Source organism: Pongo pygmaeus, chromosome 9 (genome assembly GCF_028885625.2).
Source record: "Pongo pygmaeus isolate AG05252 chromosome 9, NHGRI_mPonPyg2-v2.0_pri, whole genome shotgun sequence".
Classification (NCBI taxonomy): Eukaryota; Metazoa; Chordata; class Mammalia; order Primates; family Hominidae; genus Pongo; species Pongo pygmaeus.
The window spans coordinates 84,327,023-84,351,484 of record NC_072382.2 but is presented as its reverse complement, the minus strand read 5'-3'; the positions used below and the strand labels follow the sequence as shown (position 1 = coordinate 84,351,484).

At 36.5% G+C, this 24,462-nt stretch overlaps 2 protein-coding genes across 16 annotated transcripts in view; one reads left to right on the top strand and one right to left on the bottom strand.

The window, feature by feature from the left end:
• The window catches only part of ANKRD42 (ankyrin repeat domain 42), a 143,504-nt gene that overhangs the window by 48,167 nt on the left and 70,875 nt on the right, over positions 1-24,462 (bottom strand). For 4 of the 7 annotated variants that reach the window (XM_054441650.2, XM_063671268.1, XM_063671269.1 and 1 more), the window contains one exon: positions 21,655-22,517. The exons of 2 other annotated variants lie outside the window; for them this stretch is intronic. In XM_054441650.2, coding sequence (XP_054297625.2) covers positions 22,466-22,517 — 52 coding nt within the window. In that variant the 3' untranslated portion in view covers positions 21,655-22,465. Of the gene's footprint in view, positions 1-3,713; positions 4,325-21,654; positions 22,518-24,462 lie in introns of those variants that run through there. One more of the 7 variants, XM_054441652.2, reaches the window with a different exon arrangement.
• CCDC90B (coiled-coil domain containing 90B) overlaps positions 1-24,462 on the top strand; it is a 66,569-nt gene that overhangs the window by 3,134 nt on the left and 38,973 nt on the right. For 3 of the 9 annotated variants that reach the window (XM_054441656.2, XM_054441659.2, XM_063671279.1), the window contains exons 2-9: positions 3,067-3,186; positions 4,499-4,602; positions 8,594-8,695; positions 9,345-9,386; positions 9,472-9,543; positions 9,637-9,690; positions 17,271-17,385; positions 20,604-21,118. In XM_054441656.2, coding sequence (XP_054297631.1) covers positions 3,067-3,186; positions 4,499-4,602; positions 8,594-8,695; positions 9,345-9,386; positions 9,472-9,543; positions 9,637-9,690; positions 17,271-17,385; positions 20,604-20,659 — 665 coding nt within the window. In that variant the 3' untranslated portion in view covers positions 20,660-21,118. Of the gene's footprint in view, positions 1-3,066; positions 3,187-4,498; positions 4,603-8,593; positions 8,696-9,344; positions 9,387-9,471; positions 9,544-9,636; positions 9,691-17,270; positions 17,861-20,603; positions 21,119-24,462 lie in introns of those variants that run through there. The other 6 variants (XM_063671277.1, XM_054441658.2, XM_063671278.1 and 3 more) reach the window with 3 other exon arrangements.

Here is a 24,462-nt window from a genome sequence, read left to right as displayed (position 1 = left end):
GATTTAATGTAGCTCTACCATCATCCAAATAGCCATTCTTGATCCTTTATTCTCAAGGAGGGCCAAATGCCTCTCCCTTGTATTATTCATCATTGTGTATACATAATGCCAAGCACAGTGCCTTTCATTCAGCAAGTATCTATGGAGCATCCAGAATTGTGTAGGCATTGGGGATTCAGTAGTGAGCAGGAACAGATGTGGTCCCTGCTCTCAAGGACTGTGTAGTTTAGTGCAGGGGTTGACAAACTTTTTCTGTAAAGAGCCTAATAAATATTTCAGGCTTTGTAGGCTGTAAGGTCAGTCACAACTATTTGCTTTGTCACTGTAGCATGAAAGTGCCATAGATTAATCCATAAATGAATGAGCTGTGTTCTAATAAAACTATCTAGTTCTAATGAATAAAACTAGAAAAACAGGCGGTGGTAGTCTATGGGATATAGCTGGCTGACTGCTGGTCTCTTGGGGAGACAACTGAGAGTCACATAAATGTGTAAATTGTGAGAGGGTTTGCAAAAGAATCCTATGCAGTACTATGAAAAACCATCATGAGAGACATAACCTAAAGGAGTCGTCAGGCTTTCCAGAGGAAGAAACATGCAGACTGAGCTCTGAAGAATAAACATGAGCAGGCAAAGAAAAGGAGAGCTTTCTGAACAGGGCAGGGGCTGGGCAAAAGCCCTGAGAAGGGAAAGCACATGGCATGTTTGTGGAATTAAAATCAAAGAGCCCTTGAAAGCAGAGGACCAGAGAGAGCATAGTAGGACATGAGATGAGCTGCACCCTACAAAGATTTATTGGCTTGTTAAGGTATTTGGTCTCTATCCCAAATTTAGTAGGAAGCTGCTCTTTGTGCAAGGTATTCAGAGTGTTTGTTGACTAAGTCAGAGGAACTGTACTAATCTTCCTAGCTATGAGACCATAAGATCTCAGACTAATTACTCAGTCCTCAACTTAAGATAGTTTAACTTAAAAATTTTTGACTTTACCGTGGTGCAAAAACAGTATGCATTCAGTAGAAACTCTACTTTGAACTTTGATCCTTTCCTAAGCTAACGATAATGCAGTATTCTTGCAATACTGTGCAGGGGCAGCAAGCCGCAGCTCCCAGTTAGCCATTGATCACAAGGGCAACCAACCAATACTTAGTATTGCCAAGGTTTTTTGGGTTTTGTTTTTGCATCCCATCATGTTTACAAAATGCCCATCTGGGTGTCTACATGAAATATTCAACACTTTATTATAAAGTAGGCTTTGTGTTAGATGATTTTGGACAACTATAGGCTAATGTAAGTGTTCTCGACGAGCTCGAGGTAAGCCAGGCTAAGCTGTGATGTTCAGCAGGTTAGGTATATTAAATGCATTTTCAGCTTAGGATATTTTCAATTTATGATGGATTTATTGGGACATAACCCTTTTATAAGCTGAAGAGCATCCATACTTAGCCCTGAGCCTCAATTTACCTCATCCATAAAATGAGAATTTTAAGGAAGGGGTAATAGATGTGAAAACAGTAAAATATTATTTAAATATTATTACTGATTTTTTTTTTCTAAATCCAAATAAACTTCTAATCAGGGATATGTAACTAAGAGTACCATCATCATTCTTAATGCAGTTGTTATTGAAACTACTGAAATCTGCCCCTTTTTCCTCTAATTTTTCTTTTTCTCTCCTACCTTAGGTCTGATATTTACACACAAAGGCATGTTTCTTTACCCTTCTAGATGACATTCAAGTGAAAAAGATTACTGACCAGTGTACTAATATGTGTGTTTTAAAAAATTGCTCCACCTTTATTTACAGCTACTTGCTTTTATCTCTTCAGTTAAATGGAATTTTTTGGAGTATTTTAATGAATCTTTTATCATTTGAATTTAGAGTTTATTGTTAGATTTTTTAAAAAAACAATATCTGTTTCCTGCCTTCTAGTCTATAAAATCAGTGAGAATATCATTCATGTCTGGTTTTGCTTATGATTTTATCCCCTGTGCCTGGCACAAGTTCTAGCACTCAATCAATATTCATTAGGGCTAGAAGGATATAAAGAAGGAATCACATTTGTCCTACACAGTACTAGTGGAAAAATAATGCCTGAAGTTGCAGCCTTTTAAATATCTAGCTATTTTAAGTGGCTTAGGATAAATAAGAGAGACAGCATGGAGTGTAAGATTTGGAGTCAGAAGAACCTGAGTATGAATCCTAATTCTGCCATTGGCTCTGTAAAGGTAATTCCTTTACCTTTCCTAGAAGTTGTTTATGGGCAGAGCACCTTGTAATAAATTCATCAGCAATATATAGAAAAGGTCTTTACTGTGTCTAGGTTAAAACTTGGGGAATTTATTGAAATAGGACAAGAAGGGTTATTTCAGAAATGAGAAATTTTTCTTAGGGTTCTTATGTTGATACCAGTAAATACGTCCATGATTTCAAATCAAATTCATTGATTGAATCAACAGTAAAACTTGGTGGCCCAACTATGTGCCAAAGCACTGTTCTAGGTGCTAAAGATACAGTAGTGAAAACCACAGTCAAAGCATCATGGAACTTCCATTCTGATCCAGAGATACAAACAGCAAACAAGATAATTTCATGTTGGAGCTGAGAACTATGTAGAAAATAAACTGTGGATATATAAGTGAGTGGGAGTATGGAAAGCTACTTTAAACAGGGATTAAGTGTAAAAAATTTTCATAGCTCTTTGAAAGACTATTACTGAGCACAGAGAAGAATTGAATTGTGCAGTTTCTGCTTTTCAGTAATTAGAGCTGAGGTGGTGATATCCAAAGCATTTGATGTTTGTTTTATCACAAGTTTATACTGACTGTTAACATTTCTGAATACCAAAGGAGGGAAAAGAAACATTTATTGAATGTTTGGTATGTACAGAAGAATGTCAGAGACTTTTCAGATAAGAGAGGCTCAGAGGAGTCAATTAACTTGGGTGAGATGACAAAACTAGAAGAGCTGGAACTATATTATAAATGGGTGGGGAAAATGCTTTGTAAGCTAAAGTAGCTTTGTAAGCTATCAGTTACTACAAAAGAAAAAAAATGTCTTCTCTTTCAGAGTTCTTCACTACCACAACCAAGGAGGGATATGATAGGCGGCCAGTGGATATAACTCCTCTAGAACAAAGGAAATTAACTTTTGATACCCATGCATTGGTTCAGGACTTGGAAACTCACGGTGAGAAACATGGATACCTCTTGAAGGAAGAAAATTAATAGCACTCATAATGCCTAGTTAACACAATATCACTATTATGAACAATTAAAAGTAACTATTTAAATAGACGTACCATCCATACAATGAAATATTTTATAGTCACTAAAAATGATACTGTTTGAGAAATATTTACTGATATGGGGAATGTTCAAGATATGTTAATTGAAAAAAGCATATGAAATAATATGTGCAGAATTATTCCAATTAAGTGAAAAAAAACTAGAGTTTCTAGGTTGGTACTAAAGTCCATGTGGAAGTACAAATGTTTGAGATTAAAAAATAAGAAAATAAGCACAAAAAATTACCTGATATCAAAACAGTAATTTAAATTATGTGATATTAAAGGAATAGACTAATAGAACAAAATGGTATTGAGAGACACAGACATGAATTTAATATGTGATGAAGGCATTACAAATTAGGGAAAGGAAGGACTATTTAATAAATGAGACATAATAAATGACTAGCCACTGGGAAAAAATATATTAGATCCCCTTATTGAAAACTGAATTTCAGATAGACGAAAAGCTAAATGTAAAAGAACAAGCAGTTTTACAGAAAAAAGTGGGCAAATGCTATAAACAAGCAGAACACAGAAAAATAAATATAAATAACAAAAAAGGTATATGTAATGCTTAACCTCTCTACAAACCAAGGAAATGCAAATTTAAGTAACATTAAAATAACAATGCAATACAATTTTTTATGCCAATTATACACTCAAAAAAAAAGTCATATCCAGTGTTAATGTAGATGTGGGGAGATACAGAATGAGAATTAAAATTGTAGAGTTCTTTTTTTTTTTTTTTTCCTGAGACAGAGTCTTGCTCTGTTGCCCAGGCTGGAGTGCAGTGGCGCGATCTCCCGATCTCTGCTCACTGCAAGCTCCGCCTCCCGGGTTCACGCCATTCTCCTGCCTCAGCCTCCCGAGTAGCTGGGACTACGGGCGCCCGCCACCACGCCTGGCTATTTTTGTATATTTAGTAGAGATGGAGTTTCACCATGTTAGCCAGGATGGTCTCGATCTCCTGACCTTGTGATCTGCCCACCTCGGCCTCCCAAAGTGCTGGGATTACAGGCATGAGCCACTGCGCCTGGCCTAAAATTGTAGAGTTCTTTTAGAGAGTAATTTAGCATTATCTGTCAATTTGTAAATTGTAACCATTATTTAAAAGAGTATAACAATTTAAATGTTGAGGAGTTACTCTTGCTGTCTCTTTTGATAAGGATATACACTTTAAAAAAAAATAAAATACCTATTTGCTGCCTACAGGATTTGACAAATCACAAGCAGAAACAATTGTGTCAGCGTTAACTACTTTATCAAATGTCAGCCTGGATACTATCTATAAAGAGATGGTCACTCAAGCTCAACAGGTAATACACTGATTACTATCACTTCTGATACTTTCATTAGACAATCATTTCATAACTACGTCTCTGTCTACCTACTGACATTCCAAACATGCTCATATCTTCCTTGTTCTCTCTAAAGGGACCACAAAAAAAACACTGAATAAAGTCAATATTTAGAGAGACTGAATAGTTAGAATAGTTGTAATAATATTGTGGTAACAGAGAATGGTATTTTGCCAAATCTTTGATGGGATGAGATCATTATATTGTGTTATTCATGAGTGGTGGTAGATTGTTAGTGAAACAACTGTTTCCCTCCAGAAAGCTCACCACAGAAGAGCTCATCTTTCTATATATTCAATATATTTTATTGCTGCTATACATACATATTGGTTAATTTTCACAGACATAGCTGGAAAGGACTTACATGGCCGGAAAGGACTTTATAAATTCCCTGGCTAAGATGCTTTAATTTGACTGAATATAAACCTTAAAGTCAAATATAAGAATTTAACATGTAAGAGGCACAATGCTGTGTACTTTTCGTATATTATTTAATCTCTAATAACCTTGAAAAGTAAGCAGAATTCTATTTGGCCACTGAAGACAGGCTCAGAGAGATTGAGTAGTTTGCAAGAGTTTTCACTGTGGTGGTATGGACAAAAAGCAATAATTTTATATAAAGGACTGAATAAATGAATTTAACTGGAATAATAATTCATTTCTGTCAGTCATGAAATAATGTATTATGTTTAGGAATCTGTTTTCTTCCTATGGTTATATTTTTTTAATTTTAATTTTTCAGATTTAGCCTTCCTTCCTCAGATAAGTATTTTACAGCACAGAGAAAAATCAGGATTTCTTATATAAAATTAGAATATTTTGCATAAAATTTCATTAAAGGGTCATGGTAGATCAAAAGATTTTAAAGATTTCTACTATGGCCAGGTGCCGTGGCTCACACCTGTAATCCCATTACTTTGGGAGGCCGAGGTAGGCAGATCACTTGAGGTCAGGAGTTCGAGACTAGCCTGGCCAACAAGGTGAAACACTGTCTCTACTAAAAAAAAAAAAAAAAAAAAAAAAAAAATACCAAAAATTAGCCGGGCGTGGTGGTGGGCACCTGTAATCCCAGCTACTCGGGAGGCTAAGGCAGGAGAATCGCTCGAACTGGGGAGGCGGAGGTTGCAATGAGCCGACATTGCACCACTGCACTCCAGCCTGGGTGACGGAGTGAGACTCTATCTCAAAAAAAGAAAAAAAAAAAGAAAACTATAATCTCTAATTATAGTAGACAAATGTCCAATTAATTAGACATTTAAAATTGAAACATTCAGTCCCTACATTTAACTTACCTTTAAGTTTGTACATGCATTTTTAGGATCATAACAGACTACTAAATCCACTAAAGAAAAAGCCAAACATCTAATTAGTTACTCCTAAGCTCCGAGCTGTCCTGAAAGAGCTATATGGAGCTACTGATACTTTTAATAAAGTGATTTTGTCTTAAATTTTTAAGTTTACCTATAATATAAGGAGTGAAATAAAGCCGTGATTTGAGGAACCTTTGTGCTTGCTAGGACCATTTAATCCTATATACAAGAGGTAGGATTGAGTATAGAAATATCACTATTAAACTTTTGGCTTTTTTATTACCGGTGTCTGAAGTTAAAAATCCTGTTCTGTTCTTGAACCTAATTCAATTGCTGACCCCACCTCTAGTATAGAATAAGGCACAGAGATGTCATGAAGGGTGAAGCTAAGGCTCAGGGTCATCAGGCCATTAAGCTGCATACTTGATCACTTCAGAAAGGGCCATATGAAACCAAGTCAGCTAGCAGGATGAGGGGGAAAAAAATAAAATAATAAAGTCTTCTTATTCTGAAAATTTGATTATATTGTGATTTTTATTAAAATCTGAGTATTCTCTGATGGCTCCCTAGTAGTTAAAAAAATCACACTTTTAATAGATTTAGCTACTTAACAATGGATTATGTCTTTACATTTAAAGTTGTTAAAGATGGACACCTGTGCAGTTTTGTAGGCTTTTTAAGTCTGTATTTAAAGGAAGAATGAGGTAAAAAGAGGCTCTTAAGAGCCACATGAAGGCTGGTGTGGCTCACGCCTGTAATCCCAGCACTTCAGGAGGCTGAGGTGAGCAGATCACTTGAGGTCAGAAGTTTGAGACCAGCCTGGCCAACATGACAAAACCCTGTCTCTACTAAAAATACAAAAAAATTAGCTGGGCATGATGGTGGGTGCCTGTGGTCCCAGCTACTCGGGAGGCTGAGGCACGAGAATCGCTCGAACCCAGGAAGTGGAGGCTGCAGTGAGCCAAGATCGTGCCACTGCGTTCCAGCCTGAGTGACAGAGCAAGGCTCTGTCTCAAAAAGGCCACAGTACAATCCCTTAGTTTCAGGTTCAGACACCACAAGAAGTCTGTAATTAGCTTTCCAACTTTTCCCTATGTAATCTCAGTAATAAGAATACATTATTTTTAATGTCATATAATTCCTTTATAGTGATATTTGGGGCAAACAGGACTGCCAGCCCCTAGAGGCCACATCTGTGTGACTTCTGAATTAATTCTCATAAATATGTCAAGCAGAACTGAATAAAAGAAAATGAACAACCTTCCCCAGTAATATATGAGGGTTAGAAAAGGCATGAGTCAGCAATGTCTGTTGTACACAGTTAAAAACTTTTATATATTATAAGAAGTCCAAACTTCCTCCACATTAATACATTAGCATTAGACTATCCTGCTCCAGCCATTAGATCCCTGTCCCATCGGTAATAATAATAGCTAACATCTCAGGGCTAACCATATGCCAAGTACTGTCTTAAGCATTATACATACAAAATCTCATTTAATCCTCAAAACAACTCTTTAAGGTGTACCAGGTACTGTTACTATTTCCATTTTACCCATGAGGAGACCAGAGAAGTTAAATGACTTGCTAGCATCTCACAGTAAATGGCAGAGTTTGGGTTCAAACCTAGACAGCCTGACTCCAGAACTCACACTCTTTTTTGGGCTTTCTTGTTTTATTTCTAAACTGTTATACAGAGTCCTTAATAAGGTTATACCTCATCTGCTTTTTCTTTTGGTAAAGGATAGAGAAGTTAGCAAGCTACCTGATTTTAAGAAGTTTAGTGCTACAGGTTGAATATCCCTTATCTGAAATGCTTGGGACCAGAAGTGTTTCAGATTCCAGATTTTTTTTTTTTTATTTTGGAATATTTGCAATACACTTACCAGTTGAGCATCCCAAATCTGAAATCCAAAATACTCCAATGCGCATTTCCTTTGAGTGTCATGTCAGCACTCAAAAAGTTCCAGATTTTGGATTTCAGATTTTTGGATTAGGGATATTCAACCTGTAACAGTTATATTTTCTTTGTAAGGCTGTCTTAAATCATTTCTACAAAATTGTCCCTCCCTAACGAGGCAAAAGCTTATAAATCTATCAGGTAATTGCTACCTTTCACATATTCTTTGTAGTGCCAGATATAGGGAGGATACCCAGGAATTTAAACTAAATTGGTTATGTTGTGCGGACAAAGGGCAATTATTTTAACTATACATCTATTTTGTTTTACTACCTGACGTCTGAGTCGTATCCAATACCATGGAATTTTCCAGTGGTAGAAAATCTCTCAAAATCAAAGTAATAAGAGATAAAACCCTTTCCATTTGAGTATTCAAAAAACAAGAACAAAACATTATTTTTTTGAGGAACTCTTAGGGTCTAAGGAAGCATTTTATTGAGATTCTTTTCATTCAAAGGCCTACACATTTATCTCTCTTCACTAGGAAATCCTTTTTCTTCCTTGAATCTCTTTCTTTTCATTTTGATATTTCAGATATGTAAGTTTCATATTTACTTCACCAGTCAACATTATACCTTGTAGCATGTTAACAAATTCATTTAAATTTCATGAAAACAATTCCGTAAATAAAAAGATGGCTTTCTATAGATCACTAGGTTATTTTTATTTTGTTTTCTAGGAAATAACAGTACAACAGCTAATGGCTCATTTGGATTCTATCAGGAAAGACATGGTCATCCTAGAGAAAAGTGAATTCGCAAATCTGAGAGCAGAAAATGAGGTGATACAAATTTTAATTTATTACTTATAAAATAACTGATCTCATAATAAGCATCCCACTTAATGAATAAGTTAATAAGACCAAGTAATAATTCCATGTGGTTAGTAAACTATAAGTTTTTAGATTTAAAAACATACTATTTGTTTAACCATACCTAATCTTTTTCTATATAAATCATAGTGCTTTGCATACTGAAGAGAATAAGAGTTACATTTTATACATATAAAACCACATAAAACGGAAAATCTTTGAGCTATATAAAATTTCTATATAATGGTTTCAGAGCTGAGAGTAATATGGCATTTTCTATTTTATTTAATCCTGTACTAAATGTCTTTGTGACTTAAGAGAAAAGTATATTTCTGTAATTAAGTCAGAATTTTAAGTTATGTTATCCACTATAGCTTATTTTTAAATTTAGAAAATCAGTTTTTAAAAGTATAATATAAAAACAAATGCATTTTGCTCATAAGAATTATTTTCTGAATACAGTGGCTTACTAGTTTCTTTTGAAGATTTTTTTCCTTATCAATTCTGTATTAGAAATCCATAGATTGTCCAAATTTTGGTAATCTAGGGTTTCAGATTTTTTAAATCATAATATAGATTTGGTTTAATGCTAATTGCATGTGATCTTTCCTGTACCTAGAAAATGAAAATTGAATTAGACCAAATTAAGCAACAACTAATGGTAAGTGAATTTTTTTCTAGCTGTTAATTTCAGAACAAATATTCATTACAAGATCATTTTTTAAATATCTTTACTTTCTTTAAAGCATGAAACCAGTCGAATCAGAGCAGATAATAAACTGGATATCAACTTAGAAAGGAGCAGAGTAACAGATATGGTAATGTTGTTTTAAATGTACTTTCTTGGTTACTTATTCCTTTTTTATTTTTAGACTTTTTTTTTTAACTTCCTGCTGCTTCATATCCTATAGTTTACAGATCAAGAAAAGCAACTTATGGAAACAACTACAGAATTTACAAAAAAGGTAAGGTAATATGTAAAAATGTCTCTTTTGTACAGTTCTTGTGCCTTGTATAACTGCTTTTATGTGTACCAGTTTGTAAGTTTAGACTTTTAAAAACTAGCCCTGTAGAGTCTCTGGCTTCCTCATAGCTATTATAGTTAGCCAGCACTTCTGGGGAACCTGGCACCAGGTAGATGGTCGCCCATGAGCCATGACCTTGAAGTAAGAATCAAAATTTCCACACAGTGTGCTTTTTTAAACTAAATTACTTCTATAATAGAAAATAACTATTTTTTTGGGCCAGGCACAGTAGCTCACACCTGTTAATCCTGCACTTTGGGAGGCTGAGGCAGGAGTTCAAGACCAGTCTGGGCAACATAGCAAGACCCTGTCTCAAAAAAAAAAAAAAAAAAGAACTATTTTTTTAAAAGACAAAGATTCACTATTGGTATTTCATAACGGGTACTTAAATGAGTGCCTAGGTTCAGTTAAATAATTATCTTAAGGTTTTAAAAAAGCTGTATATTAATAATAAACACTAATATTTAGTGTTCATTAGTGTGCCAGATACCATTTTACATGCTTTACTTATATCTGTTAATTCACTGAATATTCATATCAGTCTCTGTGAGGTAGGCACTATCATTCCCATTTTAACAATTTGGAAAATGAAGCACAGAGGGGTAAAGGTCCCACAGTTAATAAGTGGTGTCACTAGGGAAAGAACCTGGATTCTAAATCCCTAACTTGGAACTACTGCTCTCCTTCTCAGTAATCCTACAGTGTAATCATGACTTCATCTCTGTGGCTTGAGTAAAACCCAGCTTTCTAACTCAGCCTTGTTCTTTTCTTAAAAGTTCAAAGCCATTTGTCCACATTCTAACAGAAAATATGTCACTCTTGCTCATAATTTAATAGAAGAGAAGGTCACATTTGTTCTTTCAAAGATCTTATTCTCTTCCCTTACTTTTTGGCCAGATAAAGGAGATAAGCAAGGAAATCAGCAAAATCTTTTACAACTACTTTCTGTGCTCTAGGTCTCATCTGTCCTCCCTACCCTTTGTCCCCTATACATGTATCAGTGTTACCCATCAGGTATTTCTGCCAGTTCCTTTAATACTGGTGCCAGTTCATATTACACATCTGGTTTTTTTTTTTTCCATTTGCAGAATATATTTAAAGTTTTAACCATAATATCCTAAGGACTTCACACACATAAAATGATAGTTCTGTGACCTAATTTTTGCTTCTTAGTTTATCATCTTATGTATTTAGGTATAAATATGTTATTATGAGGTTTTTAGAATATGCCCAGTATGTGATACTCCTAAAAGATGATCTCCAAATACAAAAGCAGAAGGAATGTATTTTATAGTGTTTAAAAATTTTTTCTTAATACTTTAAGTTCTAGGGTACATGTGCACAACGTGCAAGTTTGCTACATAGGTATACATGTACCATGTTGGTTTGCTGCACCCATCAACTCATCATTAACCTTAGGTATTTCTCCTAATGCTATCCCTCCCCCAACTACCACCCGACAGTCCCCAGTGCATGATGTTCCTGTATCCAAGTGATCTCATTGTTCAGTTCCTACCTATAAGTGAGAACATGCGGTGTTTGGTTTTCTGTCCTTGTGACAGTTTGCTGAAAATGATGGTTTCTAGCTTCATCCATGTCCCTGCAAAGGACATGAACTCATCCTTTTTTATGGCTGCATAGTATTCCATGGTGTATATGTGCCACATTTTCTTAATCCAGTCTGTCATTGATGAACATTTGGGTTGGTTCCAAGTCTTTGCTATTGTGAATAGTGCCGCAATAAACATATGTGTGCATGTGTCTTTATAGTAGCATGATCTATAATGCTTTGGGTATATACCTGGTAATGGGATTGCTGGGTCAAATGGTAATTCTAGTTCTAGATCCTTGAGGAATTGCCACACTGTCTTCCACAATGGTTGAACGAATTTACACTCCCACCAACAGTGTTAAAAGCGTTCCTATTTCTCCACATCCTCTCCAGCATCTGTTGTTTCCTGACTTTTTAATGACTGCCATTCTAACTGGAGTGAGATGGTATCTCATTGTGGTTTTGGTTTGCATTTCTCTGATGACCAGTGATGATGAGCATTTTTTCATGTGTCTGTTGGCTGCATGGATGTCTTCTTTTGAGAAGCGTCTGTTCGTATCCTTTGCTCACTTTTTGATGGGGTTGTTTTTTTCTTGTAAATTTGAGTTCTTTATAGATTCTGGATATTAGCCCTTTGTCAGATGGGTAGATTGCAAAAATTTTCTCCCATTCTGTAGGTTGCCTGTTCACTCTGATGGTAGTTTCTTTTGCTGTACAGAAGCTTTTTAGTTTAATTAGATCTCATTTGTCTATTCTGGCTTTTGTTACCATTGCATTTGGTGTTTTAGTCATGAAGTCCTTGCACATGCCTATGCCCTGAATGGTATTGCCTAGGTTTTCTTCTAGGGTTTTTATGGTTTTAGGTCTAACATTTAAGTCATTAATCCATCTTGAATTAATTTTTGTATAAGGTGTAAGGAACGGGTCCAGTTTCAGCTTTCTACATATGGCTAGCCAGTTTTCCCAGCACCATTTATTAAATAGGGAATCCTTTCCCCATTTCTTGTTTTTGCCAGGTTTGTCAAAGATCAGATGGTTGTAGATGTGTGGTGTTATTTCTGAGGCCTCTGTTCTGTTCCATTGGTCTATATATCTGTTTTGGTACCAGTACCATGCTGTTTTGGTTACTGTAGCCTTGTAGTATAGTTTGAAGTCCAGTAGCATGATGCCTCCAGCTTTGTTCTTTTTGCTTAGGATTGTCTTCGCAATGCAGGCTCTTTTTGGTTCCATATGAACTTTAAAGTAGTTTTTTCTAATTCTGTGAAGAAAGTCATTGGTAGCTTGAGGGGGATGGCAGTATGGCCATTTTCACAATATTGATTCTTCCTATCCATGAGCATGGAATATTCTTCCATTTGTTTGTGTCCTCTTTTATTTCATTGAGCAGTGGTTTAAAGTTCTCCTTGAAGAGGTCCTTCACATCCCTTATAAGTTAGATTCCTAGGTATTTTATTCTCTTTGTAGCAATTGTGAATGGGAGTTCACTCATGATTTGGCTGTTTGTCTGTTAATGGTGTATAGTAATGCTTGTGATTTTTGCACATTGATTTTGTATCCTGAGACTTTGCTGAAGTTGCTTATCAGTTTAAGGAGATTTGGGGCTGAGACACTGGGGTTTTCTAAATATACAATCATGTCATCTGCAAACAGGGACAGTTTGACTTCCTCTCTTCCTAATTGAATACCCTTTATTTCTCTTGCCTGATTGCCCTGGCCAGAACTTTCAACACTATGTTGAATGGGAGTGATGAGAGAGGGCATCCTCGTCTTGTGTCGGTTTTCAAAGGGAATGCTTCCAGTTTTTGCCTTTCAGTATGATATTGGCTGTGAGTTTGTCATAAATAGCTCTTATTATTTTGAGATACGTTCCATCAATACCTAGTTTATTGAGAGTTTTTAGCATGAAGGGCTGTTGAATTTTGTTGAAGCCCTTTTCTGCATCTGTTGAGATAATCATGTGGTTTTTGTCTTTGGTTCTGTTTATGTAATGGATTACGTTTATTGATTTGCGTATACTGAACCAGCCTTGCATCCCAGGGATGAAGCCGACTTGATCATGGTGGATAAGCTTTTTGATGTGCTGTTGGATTCTGTTTGCCAGTATTTTGTTGAGGATTTTCACATCGATGTTCATCACGGATATTGCTCTAAAATTCTTTTTTTGCTGTGTCTCTGCCAGGCTTTGGTATCAGGATGATGTTGGCCTCATAAAATGAGTTAGGGAAGATTCCCTCCTTTTCTGTAGATTTGAATAGTTTAAGAAGGAATGGTACCAGCTCCTCTTTGTACCTCTGGTAGAATTCGGCTGTGACTCTGTCTGGTCCTGGACTTTTTTTGGTTGTTAGGCTATTAATTACTGCCTCAATTTCAGAGCCTGTTATTGGTCTATTTAGAGATTCAGCTTCTTCCTGGTTTAGTCTTGGGAGGGTATATGTGTCCAGGAATTTATCCATTTCTTCTAGATTTTCTAGTTTATTCGTGTAGAGGTGTTTATAGTATTCTCTGATGGTAGTCTATATCTGTGGGATCGGTGGTGATATCCCCTTTATCATTTTTTATTGCATCTATTTGATTCTTTTCTCTTTTCTTCTTAGTCTTGCTAGTGGTCTATCAATTTTGTTGATCTTGTCAAAAAACCAGCTCCTAGGTTCATTAATTTTTTTTAAGGGTTTTTTGTGTTTCTTATCTCTTTCAGTTCTGCTCTGATCTTAGTTATTTATTGCCTTCTGCTAGCTTTTGAATGTGTTTGCTCTTGCTTGTCTAGTTCTTTTAATTGTGATGTTAGGGTGTCGATTTTAGATCTTTCCTGCTTTCTCTTGTGGGCATTTAGGGCTATAAATTTCCCTCTATACACTGTTTTAAATGTGTCTCAGAGATTCTGGTATGTTGTGTCTTTGTTCTCATTGGTTTCAAAGAACATCTTTATTTCTGCCTTCATTTCGTTATGTACCCAGTAGTCATTCAGTAGCAGGTTGTTCAGTTTCCGTGTAGTTGTGCAGTTTTGAGTGAGTTTCTTAATCCTGAGTTCTAATTTGATTGCACTGTGGTCTGAGAGACAGTTTGTTGTGATTTCTGTTCTTTTACATTTGCTGAGGAGTGCGAGTGCTTTACTTCCAATTATGTGGTCAATTTCAGAATAAGTGTGATGTGGTGCTGAGAAGAATGTATACTCTGTTGATTTGGGTTGGAGAGTTCTGTAGATGTCTTATTAAGTCTGCTTGTTGCAGAGCTGAGTTCAAGTCCTGGATATCCTTGTTAACCTTCTGTCTCGTTGATCTATCTAATATTGACAGTGGGGTGTTAAAGTCTCCCATTATTATTATGTGGAAGTCTAAGTCTCTTTGTAGGTTTCTAAGGACTTGCTTTATGAATCTGGGTGCTCCTGTATTGGGTGCATATATATTTAGGATAATTAGCTCTTCTTGTTGAATTGATCCCTTTATGTAATGGCCTTGTCTCTTTTGATCTTTGTTGGTTTAAAGTCTGTTCTATCAGAGACTAGGATTGCAACCCCTGCTTTTTTTTTGCTTTCCATTTGCTTGGTAGATCTTCCTCCATCCCTTTATTTTGAGCCTATGTGCATCTTTGCACGTGAGATGGGTCTCCTGAATACAGCACACTGATGGGTCTTGACTCTATCCAATTTGCCAGTCTGCGTCTTTTAATTGGGGCATTTAGTCCACTCATATTTAAGGTTAATATTGTTATGTGTGTATCTGATCCTGTCATTATGATGTTCGCTGGTTATTTTGCCCATTAATTGATGCAGTTTCTTCATAGCATCGATGGTCTTTACAATTTGGCATGTTTTTGCAGGGGATGGTACCGGTTGTTCCTTTGCATGTTTAGTGCTTCCTTCAGGAGCTCTTTTAGGGCAGGCCTGGTGGTGACAAAATCTCTCAGCATTTGCTTGTCTGTAATGGATTTTATTTCTCCTTATGAGGCTTAGTTTGGCTAGACATGAAATTCTGGGTTGAAAATTCTTTAAGAATGTTGAATATTGGCCCCCACTCTCTTCTGGTTTGTAGGGTTTCTGCCAAGAGATCCACTGTTAGTCTGATGGGCTTCCCTTTGTGGGTAACTTGACCTTTCTTTCTGGCTGCCCTTAACACTTTTTCCTTCATTTCAACCTTGGTGAATCTGATAATTATGTATCTTGGGGTTGCTCTTTTTAAGGAGTATCTTTGTGATGTTCTCTGTATTTCCTGAATTTGAATGTTGGCCTGCCTTGCTAGGTTGGGGAAGTTCTCCTGGATAATATCCTGAAGAGTGTTTTCCAACTTGGTTCCTTTCTCCCACTTTCAGGTACACCAGTCAAACGTAGATTTGGTCTTTTCACATAGTACCATATTTCTTGGAGGTGTTGTTCGTTTCTTTTTACTCTTTTTTCTCTAACCTTGACTTCTCGCTTTATTTCATTAATTTGATCTTCAATCACTGATACCCTGTCTTCCACTTGATTGAATCAGCTATTGAAGCTTGGGCATGCATCACGAAGTTCTCGTGCCATGGTTTTCAGCTCCATCAGGTCATTTAAGGTCTTCTCTACACTGTTTATTCTAGTTAGCCATTCGTCTAATCTTTTTTCAAGGTTTTTAGCTTCCTTGCAATGGGTTCGAACATCCTCCTTTACCTTGGAGAAGTTTGTTATTACCGACCTTCTGAAGCCTGCTTCTGTCAACTCATCAGTCATTCTCCATCCAGCTTTGTTCCATTGCTGGCAAGGAGCTGCAGTCCTTTGGAGGAGAAGAGGCACTATGATTTTTAGAATTTTCAGCTTTTCTGCTCTGGTTTCTCCCCATCTTTGTTGTTTTATCTACCTTTGGTCTTTGATGTTCTTGACCTACAGATGGGGTTTTGGTGTAGATGTCGTTTTTGTTGATGTTGATGCTGTTCCTTTCTGTTTGTTAGTTTTCCTTCTAACAGTCAGGACTCTCAGCTGCAGGTCTGTTGGAGTTTGCTGGAGGTCCACTCCAGACCCTGTTTACCTGGGTATCACCAGCAGAGGCTGCAGAACAGCAAATATTGCTGCCTGATCCTTCCTCTGGAAGCTTCGTCCCAGAGGGGCAGCCGCCTATATGAGGTGTCTGTCAGCCCCTCCTGGAAGATGTCTCCCAGTTAGGCTACACGGGGGTCAGAGACCCACTTGAAGAAGCAGTCTGTCCGTTCTCAGAGCTCAAACGCGGTGCTGGGAGAACCACTGCTGTCTTCACAGCTGTCAGACAGGGACATTTAAGTCTGCAGAAGTTGTCTGCTGCCTTTTGTTCAGCTATGCCCTGCCCAGAGAGGTGGAGTCTAGAGACAGTAGGCATTGTTGTGCTGTGGTGGGCTCCGCCCAATTTAAGCTCCCCCGCCACTTTGTTTACCTACTGAAGCCTCAGCAATGGCGGACGCACCTTCCCCAGCCAGTCTGCCGCCTCGCAGTTTGATCTCAGACTGCTGCACTAGCAGTGAGCAAGGCTCCATGGTCGTGGGACCCGCCAAGCCAGGCATATGAGAGAATCTCCTTGTCTGCCAGTTGCTAAGACCTTGGGAAAACCGCAGTATTTGGGCAGGTTTTCCTTTTTCCAGGTAGTCTGTCATGGCTTCCCTTGGCTAGGAAAGGGAAATCCGCCGACCCCCTGTGCTTCCAGGGTGAGGCAACGCCCCACCCTGCTTCAGCTTGCCCTCCGTGGGCTGCACCCACTGTCCAACCAGTCCCAATGAGATGAACCAGGTACCTCAGTTGGAAATGCAGAAATCACCCATCTTCTGCGTTGATCACGCTGGGAGCTGCAGAGTGGAGCTGTTCCCTTTCGGCCATCTTGGAACGCTTCAAATTTTTTTATACCACTATGCTTTTAATGTTTCCCCATCTAAGACTTTTGTATCACAATTAGCCCATAAGTGAGGGTTTCTAATGTAAATGCTTTTGTCCATTTAATACATAGGGACAAAAATTAAGTTATCTTATTCTGGTTTACTACAGGATACTCAAACCAAAAGTATTATTTCAGAGACCAGTAATAAAATTGACGCTGAAATTGCTTCCTTAAAAACACTGATGGAATCTAACAAACTTGAGACAATTCGTTATCTTGCAGGTAAGACTGTCAGAGAAAGAAATTGCTGTCATCTAATTTTCCTGTTAGTTCCTACCTATCATGGTAACTGAGCAGGCACAGGAAAAAAAGGAGGAGCTATAACAAGGCTCCTTTATTGCTTGGTCCCCTGTAGTGCTTTAAGAAGGTTCCAGTCTCACGATATATTTTTTGGAGTCTTGGGTTTTATTTTTAATACTTATAAATTACAAATTAGATGCAGCCAAAGGAAGGAACATATAGGGTGTAGTATGCGACAGTTCTAAATGTTAAGCTTCTGTCATCCTCACAGATGTGTTACCCTTCAGAATATAAGTTTAGGAGGCAACTCTGCAGCTGACTAATAGAAAAAGCATGTGGATATAAAAGAAATATATAAACACAAGCAGAAAATGATAGAAAGATAAACTGGGTACTCCACAGTGAAAAAAATGAAAATTTTCTTTTTATTGCTTATGTTCTTCCATAAAGATTTGAATGAGGTTAGAGAAAAAAGATCGATAAAGTAGATATAAGCCCATTAAAAACCTGGAGGAGGGACAGATGACCTTACCTTGAATCAACTGATTCAGCATAGATACTATCCAAAATTAGATTATTTGTCACATACTGAGCTCAAGTACCATCTGACCTGACCCAATTACAGGGCCCCAGTGATTTAGGAAGAATGCCCTAGTCAACTATTACTTTTTTTTTCTTTCCTTTTATAAAAAGTAATGTATTTTCATTATAAATTATTCATAGAATTCAAAAGCAGTAAAAGTGAAAGCCCCTCCCCATGTGTATTTACTATTAGTAGTAAACATTTTCTAGGCTTTTTCTTCTGTATATAAACATCTTATATACTTCTTAAAAATAATTAGATCACGTATTTTTTATAGTCTACAACTTTTAAAAGTTTAACCAAATGTCCTATTTCTTTCCACACAGACATCTTTTTATTAGAAAGCACAGTATTCCCTATATGAAAATGCCACAATTTACATATCCAGTCCTCTATTAACAGACATTCTCCCTCCAGTTTTTCATTATTAAGGACAATACTGTATTGAACAGCCATATATATGTGTTATGTTTGAGTAAATACACATACACACACACATATCTTTGTGCCCCCGTGCTAGTATTTCTATATAACAACCTGCTATGTGCATTTAAAATTTGGGGTCAAAAAGATATGCACATTTAAAATTTTTGATATTAACAAATTGCTGTCTAAAAGAAAACTGCCGATTTATACTCTTAGTCATTTTCTGGGCAGTCACTACTGATGTTGAGGTGCCAGCAGGGTTGAAGATGGAGCCCCCAGCCATCAGCTGAACCGTGGAAGGGGCACAAGTAAAATAGCCTACCTACAAGCATAATTGGAATCAGAACTTACTCTTTAAATCTGTGACTGTGTGCCTCAGTTTCTCATACCAGCTTTCTCCATAGGTTGGAAACATTACCACCTAGACTTTTATCATTCCACTTTCACTAATCAGGAGAGATTGCCCTCTTTCCTTAGTTCCAATTTTTAAAATCCTCAGAAAGGAGTCTGAATGGTTCATCTTGGGTCAGACACCACCTTTTGACCCAGAACACTGCCACCAAGGAATAATGGCAATTTCCATTTAATCTATGTAGATAATGTGGCAGATTTTGTTCGTGGCAGATAAATAATTAAAGCTAATGTTTACAGAGTGCTTAAAATATACCAGGCACATGCTCACCTAAGCATTTTACATATATGTAGAATGTCTCCCTAGACAGGGTATAGAGGATAAACAGCAAACTTAAAAGAAATTGGAGATGGCTCCATAGTTACTACAACAACAGCCATGAGAAATAAAAGCTGAAATAACAGCAGCAAGACATGAGAGAGAAACTTAAATGCAGTAACGATTGTATACTCTACTGAAGGAACAAAATACCTCCCACCTCACAATAAGAAGTGTTCATTTGGTTATCTAAAACTTAATTTATCAGCTGTTGAATCAGCAGAGGATGTAACCACTTAGATAGCACTATGTGACTCAAATAAATGACAGATTGAGTCTTTCAGGTGTCACAGTATATAATAGGGATCACAAATTTTTTGTGTTTTTTTATTAAGAGAAAAAAACGGCTTTGGAGTCAAGTACACTTAGTCTTAAATCCTGGCTCCACTGTTTGCTAGCGATGTAACTGGGTGTATTACCTCATCTGTACAACAGGGATAATACCACCAATCTCATGGTTAAATAAAGTAGTGTGTGTAATTGCTCAGCATAGTAGCATAGTACCTGACACATGGCAAATAGCAGCAGGATCAAATGGGAGAATATATAATTGCCCAGTGGCAGTAAGACAAGAAACTCTTAGTGTTATTACTTCTCTATATTTCTTAGAGATGCCTAATCCCATTTCTTAAAACTGAGAAAATGATTGTATCATTAACCAAGTTTCAGTAAGTAGTGGGATCAAATGGGATGGTGTACAAATGGGTTTATACATTATGAATAACTTTACTTTGAAAGGCTAATTTCTTGTGTCTTTATTCATAAAAGTTTTCCCTTTATCTCTAATTTGTCTGTTTTTAAAAATTCATTCATTGGTGTTTTAAAAAAACTGGAGACTAGGGAGTCCCTAAAGGCCTCACTCAGACTTACCTTCTAAAAGCTGGGAAAACTGAATTTTTTTTTATCCAAAATGATGTAACCTAAAGTATAGGTAGTATATTAACTATTTTTAAAACCTGATGCTTTTTCTGCCGTTTCTTCTACCTCATTGAGTTTAAAGAGTTTTTATTAAAATTTTATTTTTAAGAATTATGAGAAATTATTTTAAAATGTACTGAAAAGGCAATTAAAATTCTCTTCTCACAGATATATGTATATTTTACTAGCCTAACTACGTAATTTTTTAATATAAGAAAGATTTCATTTATCATGAGATCTGAAATTAGAGCTTATAATTATTTAGTCAATAATGCTAACATTAATGATTTTAAATACAGGTTATAGGTTCTAAATGACATAATTTACATTTTAATATACAGGCGCTTTTAAGAAGAATTGGGCATTAAGGCTGCCCTTAAGAATGTCTTTCATACTTAATTGTCTAGGGAATAAAAAACATAGGATAGAAAATTGGTTGGATTTCCTGTTTTTTGCTCGTCACTTACAGATAACATTATTCTCTTTATCTCTGCAAAATAATCACAAATACAAGACCTATAACACAGTTTCTTCTTTTCACAGCTTCGGTGTTTACTTGCCTGGCAATAGCATTGGGATTTTATAGATTCTGGAAGTAGTATTAATGCTCATCCTGCTGTGGCTGTTGGCTTCTTAGAACACCAAACCAGGAGAGATTTACTTTGAACATTGTCAGTTGCAGCAAAAATTTACTACACAAGATTATTTGAAGTGCATATGGACTAAAAGAGGAAGTGTTTTAGAATGAGAAGAGATACTTTGTCTTTATTTTGTGTGTGTGAGTGCATGTGTGTGTCTTTATTATATTGAAAAGCTGTCATTCAGACCTGGTGTATTTGAGATAGAAGAGCATTTTGTCCTTTTGATAGTTCATAGAAATTGAACCAGAGTTTTCTTATGTTTGCTTGAACAATTGTGTAAATCATACAGGATTTTGTGGGTATTGGTTGAATATTTGTAAACCATTCCCTAGCCTACATATTTATTACTGAATTAACTTTCCTGATAACCATTGCATAATTACATTTTTCTATAAAATAAAAGATTATTACAGCAAAGTTGTGTGGGTTTTAAAAGTGACTTACCATATAGTTGGAGATTGCTTTCTTTTTGGTAATGAACTAAAACAATAAATTTTAAAATGATAGGCCAGGCACGGTGGCTCACACCTGTAATCTCAGCACTTTGGGAGGCTGAGGCAAGTGGATCACTTGAGGTCAGGAGTTCTAGACTAGCCTGGCCAACATGGTGAAACCCCGTCTCTGCTAAAAATACAAAAATTAGCCAGGCATGGTGGCACATGCCTGTAATTCCAGCTACTCGGGAGGCTGAGGCAGGAGAATCTTGCAGTGAGCCGAGATGGCGCCACGGCACTCCAGCCTGGGTGACAGAGCAAGACTCCATTACATAAATAAATAAATGTGTGCTATAGTGCAAATTACAACACTTAATATGAAATCTGTAGAGTTGCTAAATATTGAGCTCTGATTATTACATGTATTTTTTAAATATTTGATACTCAAAAACCAGTTTATCCCTGCTTCTTAATCTAGTTTAAGTTAACCCATCTTAAATTTATTACATAAAACAAAGCTTTTCTTAATGACTTAAATTCAGCAAACATTTATTGATATTTAGTACCTACTCTCAAGAAAATCATAGGAAAATTTAAATTCATATTTTGTTTTGTTATTAGATATATTTTTTCTTACAAAGTAATATCTATTAGTAAATCATATGTAATTTCAAAGAAATTTTAAAATGTCCTTTTCATCTTAGTTCTTCAGTCTTATCCAGATCAAGAAGACCAGAAAGTAAACATTTTGAGTTCACAATGCCTTGGTAATAGCTATAAAAGTTTGACAATCGTTATTCAAAATAGCCTTGTCATTTGTTTAGCTATAAACAGGGAATCTGCAGTATAGAGCAGTCAAGAGATTGGTCCATATGGTCCAGTGAGTGAGAGTTAGAGGCTTTCCAACTATATTTTCCTCAAAAATCTAACTGCTGGTTTGTTTTCAAAAGAAAAACCTTGACATTATCCTGTTACATTCTGATTCATTTTTATCTCTATTGCCTAAGAGAGTTCTTAGCATATTGTAGATGAATTTCCACTGGGTCAATTAATAAGTTACCATATATATTAAAGTCCACTGTAACAAAGTACACTGCATTTGTTCAGTTAACCAATATGACTGCCTGCTATATGCCAAACAGCATGCTAGTCCCTGTGTGTACAGATGAACATGGTTTCATTCTCATTGAATTGACAATCTTAAGGAGAGAGACATTAAACAAGTAAATTATTGGTTTGTTAAGATTTAAAATATACTAAAATATTAAGAGGGAATGTGTCTTTCCTTCATGTGAAGGAAGCTCCAGTAGCATAACATTGTCGTCACTCTTCATCCCCTTATCCACTCTGCCCTAGGTAAAGTGACTTGCCCAGTTGTAAATCTGGAAGGAGAAACAAGGTGCAATTAGCCCACTTCCTCCCCACTCCCGTTTGGGACCAGCCCATCTGAAGAGACATTCATTCTGTTCTGCTTCTGTGGAATCAGGCTCTGCCTCTGCAGGATGAGGCCTGGCCCAGTAAAGCAATGCTTGAGACAGGGTAAATCTGTCCAATTCTAGAGTTCAGTGACAGGAAGCTTACTGGCCTTAAGATAAAACCCATATTCTCTTGCTGAGCACAGTGGCACACATCTATAGTCCTAGCTACTTGGGAGGCTGCGGCAGCAGGATTGCTTGAGCCAAGGAGTTCATCAAGGCTAAAGTATACCATGATCACGCCTATAAATAGTCACTGCACTCCAGCCTGGCAACACATGAGACCCTGTCTCCTAAAAAAAAACTTCTCCAATAGTTTTATCAGCAAATAAAGGTGTTTTTTAGGCCTCTATATTAGTTTATTCATTCTTCATCTTAGTTATATTCACAACCCAGATGGAAAGGAGGTATGCCATTTATTGGACCTTCTCAAGCCCCAACAAATAAATATACATATTCCCAAGTTATACAGCCACTAAATATTAAATAGATCTGCGTTCTTTCTCATTGTAGGGGTTTAGCAAACAAAGTGCTTTGTATCCAATAACAGAAGAATAGAAATATGCATACCATACCCTGTCCCCATTACTTTTAGATCCTATATCCTTTCCACAAAACTTCATTTTGATGGTGGTTCTGGGGTTCGGGTAAATTTTTGTTTCGGTGATGGAAATATATGAAATAAGGATGAAAGGATTGTGTTTCTATATGCCTTAAAACCATACCTCTATTCCAGCACTTGCACCTCACTATGAAAGAGCAATTATATGTATCTTTTTCCTACACTAAACTACAAGTTCTCAGAAGGCCTCTAGACACATATGAGGTACTTGTTAAACGCCTGTGGAATAAATGATATTCATAAATCTCAGTTGACCTTAATCCAAACTTTTTAATATTTTAAATATTTAATTATGGGTATGCTGAAAATACTGCATTCATACTGAGTGAGCATAATACACCTTTTAGGCATTTTCTATGAGTGGTAAGAAGCCTCCAAAAGGATTAGCTACTTTCACCATGTTTATAGCCACAGTGTAACCTGCCTATCCATACTGCTTTGGTGACAAAATAGGCCGGGCAAGAGTATGTAAGGACTTGGCAAGAGTCAGGAAAAACCCTCACCATATTGGAAAAACAATTAAAAGCTTATAATGTTGTCAAACTTGAAGAATTTGGATATGTAACACTTTTTTAAGTATTTTTTAATATTTAAAAAAGGGGCAGTGGGAAAGGCTGTGGTCATTATCACTGAAACTACTGATTGCTATTTTGAAAAAAAAAAAGCTATCATTGACTATATGAGAGCAAATATGCTAAATAACATATATGTGCTCACCTGTTTTCACAGCTCTCCTCTTAGGTAGATGGTATCCTCATTTTACAGCTGAAGAAACAAGTTTAGCCAAGTGAAGTAACTTGTCCACAGTCCCCCAGCAAGTAAGTCACAGGGACTCAGGTCTTTAACTCCAAATCTCACCCTCTCATGCTGTCACTCAATATACTAGTAGGGTTCAACCTGAGTACTCTTTCTCATGAGATGGACAACCTACTGAGTCATAGGAACAAAATAACTTAAATCTCTTTAATATCCTTTTCGTTTTTTTTTTGTTTCATTAACCTAAATGTTTCAATAATATAGGTATATGACTTATGAATGAATATACATAATTTGGTAATTGTATTATAATTTTAATTTAGCTGCTGTAACAAGATCCAGAATAGTAGTGGCTTAAATAAGATTAGGTTTATTTCTCTCTTACAGTCCAATGTAAACATTCTAGGGCTAATATGTCAGCTCCATGGTGTCAGGGCCCTTGCTCCTTATTTTACTGCTCCGCCATCCTGGTGT